Below are 10563 nucleotides of genomic sequence, written 5' to 3' on the forward strand. Positions count from 1 at the left end.
CCATACTGTGATCATACATACCATACTATGATCCCCATACTGTGATCACACATCTTACATGCCATACTGTGATCATACATAGCATACTTTACTGTGTAGTAAACCTGCCCCAGGAATATAAAGGCCCTACAAACATAGCTTTCTAATAGTAAAATTGAAGTAGCGAGCTGCTGAATTATAAGTGTCAGTGGGTACTAGGGGATGGAACTAAAGTATTGTAACTGTTGTAACAGTTATGGACATGTTTTGTTCTAATACTACATGCACTGCTTTTATGTCCCCAAACAGCATTTTTTAAACTAATTTTAATCTCTTTAAAATGCATTTTTTTTTAAATTGTTGCATTGATATAATCAAATTTATTTGGATTTTCCTGCTTTTACTTGTAGGTTAAAACATATGTAGACTACAGCTTTTGAAATGCCTGAATTTGGTCTGAACATTTTGGGAAAAATGTTCAATGTTCGCTTTTCAAATGAGGTCACATCAGTTTTATTGGATACCAACGAACAGACCTGGGAGAGGGTTCAAGGAAAACCTGACATAGAGCCTCCCATACCATTAACACATCGAGTCTTCTTTATGGATTCAGCTCAACAGAAGCATAAGGAGATCCCTGATCAGCTTCTTGATCTGGAAGATCTTGAAGAACTGCATTTGGAAAAGAACCAGATTGAAGCCATTCCTAAGGATATCTGCCATCTCCGTAACATCAGGGTCCTTTACTTGAATAACAATAACATTACTCAGATTTGTGATGAGCTTGGAGAGCTAAAAAAACTCCAGAGCTTAGACCTTAGTGATAACCCACTTGACTGGAGCTCCTTGGAAATCATAAGTAGACTCCCTCAGCTTCGTGAATTAAGATTGTATAATATAAACCTTAATGAATTTCCAGTTTTGATTTGCAAAAAACTTCATCACCTGCTTCTACTGGGCCTCTCCAACAACAGACTTAAATCTCTCCCATCAGAAATAGTTAATTTAACACATCTTAAAGAAATTTATTTACGGAATAATAAATTCGACTTGTTCCCTAAACAGATCTGTGTTCTTCAAAGCCTGGAAGTTGTTGATCTTGAAAAAAATAAACTGTCATCTATACCTGAAGAAATAAGCTCCTTATCCAATCTTATCAAGCTGTTCATCGGTGTGAATAATCTTTCATTCATTCCAAAGAGTCTGGGTTGCTGTACAAAGTTGTCAATTCTTGATGCTTCTGGTAAGCACCTTATAAAGCTTCCTCATTCTCTCAAAGAGCTGAAAGACTTGAATGAACTTGGGCTGTCAAATAATGTCCTGAAAATCTTACCATCCACAATTACTAAGTTACCTTATCTATGTGTGCTCTATCTGAAAAACACAGGCTTGTCCATGTTACCTGCTGAATTTGCCAAACTGGAAAATCTCAAGATACTGGACCTTAGTCAGAACTTTTTTACTGAATTCCCTACTGTTCTCTGTGCTCTCAAGCATCTTCAGGTTCTTTCGCTAGATGACAACTTACTGAGCTCGGTAAGATAATAGAATCTTATTCCACAAAACTGTATAATATGTCATAACAAAATTCCAGTGTTGTGTTCTATTTCATTTGATCTGACAATGAAGCGTGTGTAAAAAGATCACAACCAGCTAGAGACTAAATAAGGGTAAAATCAAAATTACACAGGAGTTTCTATTTTTTTTTTTTTTTTGCACTCACTTTAACATAGTTTTATTTCATGTTAAACCCGCCAGTAACATTCAGATGAGTAGACAATTACCCAGTTTCAACGGCTCTGCACCCAGACATAGAGAGGTGGTAATAACATGTAATTATAAGCATTTGCTTTAACACTTTAATAAGCGGTAGCAATGCAGTTGTAGTTATCTAGCCACATGTCACAAAGGATCATGCTGTCCTTTAAAAACCTTTTAATGTGACTTGAAAGCATTCCTAATAAAGCCAGTGAAAGCAGTTTTGCTGCTGACTGCCATCAGATGCTGCTTATACCAACTCAAAAACACATGTAGTCAAAGGCTCCACTTTTGTTCGTTTTTGTTTTATTCAGCCATCTATGGAGTTAAAAAGCTGCAGTTTACTGTATATCTAGACTGGTGGATCAAGCAGCACATGTTGCAGTTTAAGTTGGTATTCACATATCAGTCTGAATCCACTAGTTCATCTAACTCTTTCCTCTCCACAGCTGCTGATGTCCAAGGGTGGCTACATTCCTCCCCCAAAAGTACAGCACAGTGCATGTAGCCATCCGAAGACAAGTGGCCAGATTGCGACCGTAAAATGCAGCTCCATATCTATGCACTGGGGAGCTGCAAAATATATTAGATTTTTTTTTTGCACGATGCAATATCTTACATTTTTGTTCCTGGGTTTAGTGATGATTTAAAAGCTATCTTAGGTTCCAGAATGTCTGCATGCCTTAAAATACAGCAACCTTTGTACCGCCTATTGAAAACTGAAATAATATGGGTAACTACACAAATGTCCTCTCTGGATGTGCATTCAGATTCACACAAGAAATGCTACTGGGTCACAGAAACAGGTGCACCATTTAAAATTCAAAGGCATTACTTTTATTATGAATTCACAAGGTATACCCCTGGTATTTCTAAAAGAGTAAATCGGTTTATTAAAAGAAAATAAGCACAACAACAGCAGGTGAAGATGAGGATCTGTCCCCTTTTATCAGGTATGAGGAGCAGTGTAAATAGGCACAGGTATAAAATAAAATCAGCTTACATATAGATTGAGTGTCCTTGATAATGAAAATGAGATGTCGGATGCCACTGTGGAAATCTGTCAGACGTTTCAGTTTCAGTAATCTAATATTGTACAGCACACCTGAATTATATGCTTATATAATTATATATCTTGTAATGCATTTCTTCTTATCCATATGCCCATTTATATTGTTGCAAATTCTAATTTTTCAATTCTTTCACCTAGCAGAGGAATTTCAGAACTTCGATAAACTTCTTCTACTTGATTACAATTTCTGGGAGATTTTAATGTTGTCACTCTGATTCCTTCCCAATGACCCTGGCTCCCCTGATTTCCTGACTTTGGTTTTAGTTTTATCAAACACATCTTTTTAAAGTGTGATCTCTCCATGCTTAGGAATAAAGTAGCATAGTTCCAAAATTTGGTAAAAATAATAAATGTTCCTAATTCAGATTACAGAACAAGTGAAATCACTACAAAACCTGACGCACCTGGGGCTTACCGGAAATAGGTTGCCTGCTTTCCCAGAGGAGATCTTACAGTTGGAGTCTTTGGAAAAACTATATATTGGTCAGGATCATGGCATTCAACTTACAAGCTTACCAGACAACATATGGATGCTCACGGTGAGGTCATGTTTAATCCTATTTTTTTTTGTTAATTAATGAGTTAATTAAACACAAACAATGCAATATGGGAGAGGATGTCATGTTTAAAAAGATAACTATAAGTCAAAGGTCTCCATTTATAAAACAGAGAACTTGACAATCCCTCAGGCATTCTCTGGGAAAAAAATCAATTGCTGCCTATAAAACACATGGACCTGGAAAATTCCCACCATGGAATGCTTGAGGGAAATATTTTGTTTTATGTGGCTTCTAGATAATCAGCCTCAGGAGCAGTGATATGACTTATTTCATATTTATTCTGGGTAAAATATTAATTAAATAATTACAAAGCCATTTGGTCACTATGACAGCTGAATAATTCACAAATGGTGATACATAATGGTAGCCATCATCATAGGTTTTCTTTACACCAGTTGTGTATAAATAACTTTGTTTGAATTGTCATTTTTAGCAGATTCTAGTCAGCTAAAACACTAGGATCCTTCATTCAAAAAGTTGCTGATTTATCTCTAAAGTGAAGTTCACATCTGTGTTTGACAATGATCATTACCAGTTCCTCTTCTTTTTAAATGTAGAATCTGAGAGAGCTGTACATTGAAAACAACAGTCTGGAATCTCTTCCAAACACACTGAACCAGCTACAGAACCTCAAAGTTCTGGATTGTCACAGTAACCATCTGAAGCAACTACCAGATTCAGTCTGCAAAATCCATGGTAGGATGAAATGTATCTAAATGCATTGATAATTAGCCACAGTTATATAATCCAGTGACATGCATTTACAGTGTGGATACCTATATATTAAACTTTCTTTATATATCATCTGTGATTCACAAATACCTTTCCAATGCACATACATTTTTTGTTGGAGATAATGAATACAGTATTTCACAATTTTTTTTTACAAGTGACAAGTCTTGTTTGGTCCCATGTTAGTTGTAGACAATGTAAAATGGATGAGCAGATTTATACAAGATGAAAATGTTCACCTACGAATGAAATGCAAGAATGGTGATTGATAAAGTCTATATGCAGTTTTATTTTTGTGTTTTGTTCCTCTCCATTGGCAGTACCATGGGATCATTGACATTGCTGTCCAAGTAGGACTTACTAATGGTAAAAAAGTTTAGTTAAGACTACAGTATCTCTAAATATATTTGACTGATTTGGACACATTTATGTATCATTGCACCTAAACCCCTCTACGTGTATTTAGCAATCATGTGCAACATGGATACCGTGATAAGGTCATTGATCAATTATTTTCTAAAATACATTTGTTCTTCTTGTTTATTGTTCAGGGTTGCAAAAATTGCTTCTTCACAACAACCAGCTGTCTACTCTGCCAGACAATCTGGATATGGTAAACACACTTGACCTGCTTGTACTGGATGGAAATCCTATGACAGACCCACCAGTGGAAGTTTGCAGTCAGGGGAAAGCTGCTGTGTGGGAATACCTTAAGGAAAAGAGGCGCAAGAATCTCATGGCAACAAAGGTAACATTACCCTAAATGTTGTGGTTTTCATGATCTTTTAATTTTTCCATAGTAATGGTGCCTATGCAGTAAGTATTCACTTCACTGATCAGTTTCTACAGCCATCTCTGAAATTTTTCATCCTGCATGGGGTTAGAAAATTTTCTAAAACTGTTCTTTTTTTTATCTATTTTTTCAGATTCAAGCGTTGTGGCGTGGGATCATGGTACGGAAAGGTCTCGGCCCTTATGCTTACCTTCTTCAGATTGGAAAAAAACACAAATCAAAAAAGAATAAGAAAGCAAAGGGGAAAGGAAAGAAAGGTGTTGTAAAAGGAAAAAAGAAGTAACAGTACATCTTTCAGAAAAGAGAGATCATTCCATTGTTACAGAAACTGTACAGCAAGACCTCCAAAAACATAGGCTCCATGCAATGTGATTGCATTATTCCCAAATACAATGGATGCAAGTGATCAAACCAGTTTCTCTTGTGAAATAAAAGGCCATTTTATATTCTACACAATGCTAACACACTATAACAAAACCTATCTACTTCGAAAAACACTTCATGTGGAATACAGCTGTATTCATCTTCTTTTGTGTTTATCATGAAAAATATGTGCACATGAAGTGTACGACTAATGTATTGGATCCAACAGTAAACTAAAAAGCATAGTTGTGCTTAAAAAAAAATAAACACTAAGACTTGCAAATCTGTGCTATTTATCTAATCAAAAGTGCAATCAATTTGTAACATTACACAAATTACAGTACTACAGCAAATTGATGTACAGTGTTTGTGTTGTAGTATTATTGTGTAAATGTGAAACAACTATGGTAAGAACACACACAGGAGGAGTGCACACACTAAATAGCTTATCCATCTCTTCCACCCTGAAGGTGCAATGCAGGAGGTTAATCTGTCAAAGCTGTGATCAGTCATAGTGAATACTAATGTTATGTTCCATGTGAATTCTGCTCAGTTGCTGCTGCTCTGCTGTTGAAAGTGCCCAGCGCTGCATACCCAGTTCTTTAAGCATAGGCAACTTTGGTATGTTGGATAGTAAGTGAATGAACCATGGACCACAGTCACGAATAGAAGCAGGTCGTAAGCTAATGTCAAGTTCAGCTATGTTCTTCAGAGCAGGGATACTCTCAAACAACAAGGACCATCCTTCATCAGGTACGGTGTCATTGTAGGCAAGGTCCAGCTGCTTTAAGCTGTCCAGATGACCGGCTTGTGCTGCTGATGCTGTAATACATAGAAATTACTATAAATATCAAAGGACATTTAAAAAAAAAATAATACTTGTTTTATTGAAAACCTAACTTAATCAAAAATATTGTCAACATTTGCCCTCTGTTTCAAAAGACTTGCCACATCATTATTTCTTCTCGGAACACACTCCTGATATGGTTAAACTGGCGTTGCCACTCTGCATGTGGGTATATTTTCTTTTTTAATGTACAAAGAGCAGGAAATAGTCTTCTAATTGCTAAGCAAACAAACCATGACAAATCAACTGTAGGCATGATTAGCTTTCCCTCTGAACAAGATATGACCTAACCATGCATAATGGTTGCAACCAGCACTAATTTACCGAGAAATGGTGACTATGGTGTTTGTTTACACAGATGACATTATTTTGGAACAATGACGTGGTATACTTATATGGGGAACAAAGAGTGGGATAGGTTTTTATTGAATGGTATGCCAGACTGTAATTCCAGTATTTACATACTTCAGAAGCTTACACAACCAAGAAAATCACAGCAAAAATTTTGTTCAATTTATTTTATCCAGTGCTGCTAATTACGTTTCTAAAAAGTGTTTCTTCTAAGGAAGCCCAGTAAATTGACATATTAGGCCTGATTTAATGAAGCTTTTCAAGACTGGAGAAGATAGACTATCATCAGAAAACCTGGGGTAAAGAACAAACCTGGAATGGATCTGGCAGTTGCCAGCTAATAGTTATTAATTTTTAGGAAATGCATTTAAGGATTGCTAGATTACCCAGGTTCTCCCATGAAAGTTTATCTTCTCCAGTCTTAAAGAGCTTTAATAAATCAAGCCAAATAAATGGAGTGCCTCCAAATTAGGTCTAGCGCCCTCCTGAACATGTTTGATCAGTATAGACACAAGTGGGACAGACACAAAGCTACAGATTCTTCGTATTAATCCTGTTTCCCACTGTCAGTACTACAGGAAGAAGCTAAAGACAATTATGTATTAGATTCATGCTTGCTGTAGGTGATGCTGTAATATGGGACATAGGGAATGGTTGTGTGTTCTGAAAGCTGGGAAATACCTCAACACACAATAGGAACACATATATGTGAACTTGCCAAATGACGGTAATTTTATTCAGCATGCATTGTGCTTTAGACGTCCCTGCCAGACAGCACAGCCACTCCTGACCTCTCCACAGCCTGCACAGTAATTAAATTACACAGACTGGTCTAGTTCCATCATCAGCCTTTGAGTAGGCAGTAAAGAAGCAGAAGACACTGGTGAGGTCATCCTTTTTGCTATTACATCCTGCAAGCTCAGTACTATTTGACTGCTAGCACAGTGCAAAGCAGTTTTTGGTGTAGAGTCAAAATACAGCTGTGCAGGGTATTGCAGGAGGATAAACCTAAATTAGAACTTAGATCCAGATCTCACTTGTGTTTTTTTACACATGGCTGGAGTTCAGCTTTTAACCTACTAAAGCTTACAGATCTGAAAGTACAGATCTGAGTAAACTGTATAAAAGGTCATCCAGGGAATTTCTTATGCTTTTGTTCTAAAGCATCATGCATACTCTCTTCCATTCATGTGAAAAAGTATAAAGCAGCGTGTGAACCTTGACTGTATCCAAATTGGATTGTTCAGAGCAGATATATTTACCTAAAACTGCCAGGTCCTGTGTAACCAGATTACAGCTACTCAGTAGCAGGCTTTGAAGAATGGTAGCACTGTGCAGAGTTTCTGTAAGTAGTTTTAGGTTTCCTCCAACACACTTATTCCAGGATAGATCCAGCATTTGCAGGTCTGTTAGATAACGTGCAGCTTCAGCTAGAAGTTAGTAATATATAAGGGAAAAGAAAGTCACATAATGTCTTCTCTAAAATTGATTCAATCTATAATGCTTGGGGCTAGGGAAGAAAACTACTTTCTTTGTATAATATTCTATTCTATATACAGAAGTTATCCCATTACCTTCCAGGAGACACATCAGGGCGTGTATATTGATTTATAGCGCTGGTGCCATGGTGCACAGAATCAGTGTACAATACAATACAACAAGAGGGCCTTATTAACAAAATACATGTACAAGAGTCAAGCATGATTTTACACAACCCTAAAAAAAATTACAAACATAGAAATCTATACCCAGTCCTGCAAAGGATTGCTTTCTTAACATGCAGTTGCTGGCATTGACAGATTTTAGCTTTGGCAAAAAACGTAATCGGCTGAAGAGGTGCTCCGGAGAAAGTCCTACTGTTTTATTTGAAGATATATCCAGCATTTGTAGATTGGATAGCAGAGGTATGACCTGGGCTGAAACATAAAAAAAAACATTTTTAGATGAAGGTACTTATTTAAAAGCACATTCCATACTGCTATGTGTCTTTAAAGATTCAAATCAGTGAATCTGACATTCGCTGAAACATTCCTTGCTGGAGTATCAGTAGTGGGATTTTTCTCTGCTGCAGGTAATACACAGATACACTCATTTTTTGTCCCTTTGCTCTCCCTGCCCATGACCATGCTGTTTGCTAGCACTGCAGCACAATTGAGAGGTACCAAGTCAAATTGCATTTTTTAATGCCTGCATACAAACAATGGATTATATAATATGAAAACAAAGCTGAATTATTTGTGTCTTTTATTTCTGTCCTAAAACTGAAGCCTAAGAGCACTTTAAGTACCAAGGCTATGGGCATTGAAGTCTTAACATGTAGAAAATGAATCATGATCCCTTTCAGAATTGTCAAATCAGGGAGAGCATTACTTTAATTTCAAAAACAGATCCTGCTATTGGTGCTCCTAAATAGAATTGTGTTTGACCAAAATGTCACCCCAAAAGTTATGCTGGATTTCAGGGTAACACTTTATTAAAATAAAATAATCATAAATTACTTAGTGCAGCAACATCTTCTGCAGAGAGACAGCACTGGTGAATGTCAAGTAGTTCCAACTGTTTGAAAGAGGTGAGACGAGCTGCAGATTCTCTGAATCCTCCTCCAGCTGCCTTATTGCAGGAAAGATCCAACTTTCTTAAATATGGCCAATACTGGAATGCAGAACCTGCAACATTAGAAACAAGTTACTGTAATTATGATAAGGTTTGCAGCACTTGTGATCCCCAGCTTTTTAAACAAGAAGCAGAAATTAGTGTTGGCAATGTTGTCATGTTATCGATGTGTTATCAATGTGATCATAATATACCAAAACCTTATAAACCGCATCCTCTAAAAAAAGCAGATAATTATATAAACCTTTTTATGAAGATTTGTTTGATTGTTTGATTTGAAAGAAATGTGTCAGCTTACCCATTTTGCTGTTTTCTGTTTTTCTAAACATTTCAACCCCCAAATCTCCCCCTGACTTTAAATTTCTTTATACATAGTTTAACTTCTTCAGCCTTATGTTTCGCAACATGGCATCTAAAATCCTTCCTCTTATTTTTCAACATTGATGTGGCAGGTCCTTACTTATTCACCCAACAAGTTCTATTTTGTGTAATATACTATACTGGCACTATAAACCCAGGTTGGCTTGATGATGTACCCACAGGCGGATTGTCTATGACAACCTGGGCTCATAGGAAATGGTTTGGATGATGTTAGACTAAATTCAACGCAGAAGGAAATTATTGCAGGTGATAAGTGAGTTTTGGATAAAAGAGGAGTATTGCAACAAAAATTATGTTTTAAACATTCTGGACTACTTACTTTTTAAATCTGAAGAGCATTTAAACTGAAGAACCCAATGTAATTTATGGAAGCTTGACAACTGGTAAATGTGGCTGCATGGATTCTCTTTTTTAGGCTTTTCATCCCTTATATTCACCTGGTGATACTGCCAATAACAATCCTACGTTATTGTTCCATGATAAGTCCAGAACTTGCAATTTAGGTATGAACTGGAGTGATTCTCCTGAAGAAAGTAATAGGAAAATTATTAGGTTATATTAATACACTTACTATTATATACATAAAAATACATATCATCCATAAAAGCTTTTTTTATCTCCTAGGCTTAGTCTACACCGAAATTTTCTCCAGCTTTTAACCTGAGGCTTTAAAAGCCCTTGATTGAAATCCTCATGCATTCCAATGGGCTAATCTACACCAGGACATTTCCTTGAAGCACGTTTATGAGCGTTGTCTATAACACCTAAAAAATTAAAACGCAAGTAAACGCAGGTAAATGCTTCCATTGATTTCAATGGGGCGTCTTTCCGCGTTTTCCCGTGTATATAACCATTTGAAACGTAAATGCGTTAAAAACATGGGAAAACGCGGCATAGATGTTTTCCAGCGTTTTAAAGGCAAGCTTTAAAGTGCTAATAAAAACGCATTAAAACGGAGCAGGAACATTTACATGCGTTTTTAAAAAGTCATACACTGAACTTGAAATAACAGCTGGAATCTGAGTGCTTTTTGCAAGAGTGATTCTTTATATTTCCCACAGTAATATACATGTGTAACAAAATATATTAGGTAATGGGTCAAGGGGGTCAGTTC

At 36.5% G+C, this 10563-nt stretch overlaps 2 protein-coding genes across 2 annotated transcripts in view; one reads left to right on the forward strand and one right to left on the reverse strand.

Moving 5' to 3' along the window:
- Nucleotides 1-5524, forward strand: part of LRRIQ4 (leucine rich repeats and IQ motif containing 4) — a 7343-nt gene extending 1819 nt beyond the window's left edge. Inside the window, exons 2-6 of the mRNA XM_072408072.1 lie at nt 390-1515; nt 3175-3348; nt 3927-4065; nt 4653-4849; nt 5028-5524. Of these exons, the coding sequence (XP_072264173.1) occupies nt 421-1515; nt 3175-3348; nt 3927-4065; nt 4653-4849; nt 5028-5177 (1755 nt within the window). The 5' untranslated portion in view covers nt 390-420 and the 3' untranslated portion in view covers nt 5178-5524. The remainder of the gene's footprint in view (nt 1-389; nt 1516-3174; nt 3349-3926; nt 4066-4652; nt 4850-5027) is intronic.
- A 9-nt stretch (nt 5525-5533) lies between these two features.
- Nucleotides 5534-10563, reverse strand: part of LRRC31 (leucine rich repeat containing 31) — a gene marked incomplete in the record, with an annotated part of 11214 nt that continues 6184 nt past the window's right edge. The window contains 4 exon segments of the mRNA XM_072408071.1: nt 5534-6079; nt 7718-7885; nt 8204-8371; nt 8954-9121. Coding sequence (XP_072264172.1) covers nt 5763-6079; nt 7718-7885; nt 8204-8371; nt 8954-9121 — 821 coding nt within the window.

Source organism: Pyxicephalus adspersus, chromosome 4 (assembly GCF_032062135.1).
Source record: "Pyxicephalus adspersus chromosome 4, UCB_Pads_2.0, whole genome shotgun sequence".
Classification (NCBI taxonomy): domain Eukaryota; kingdom Metazoa; phylum Chordata; class Amphibia; order Anura; family Pyxicephalidae; genus Pyxicephalus; species Pyxicephalus adspersus.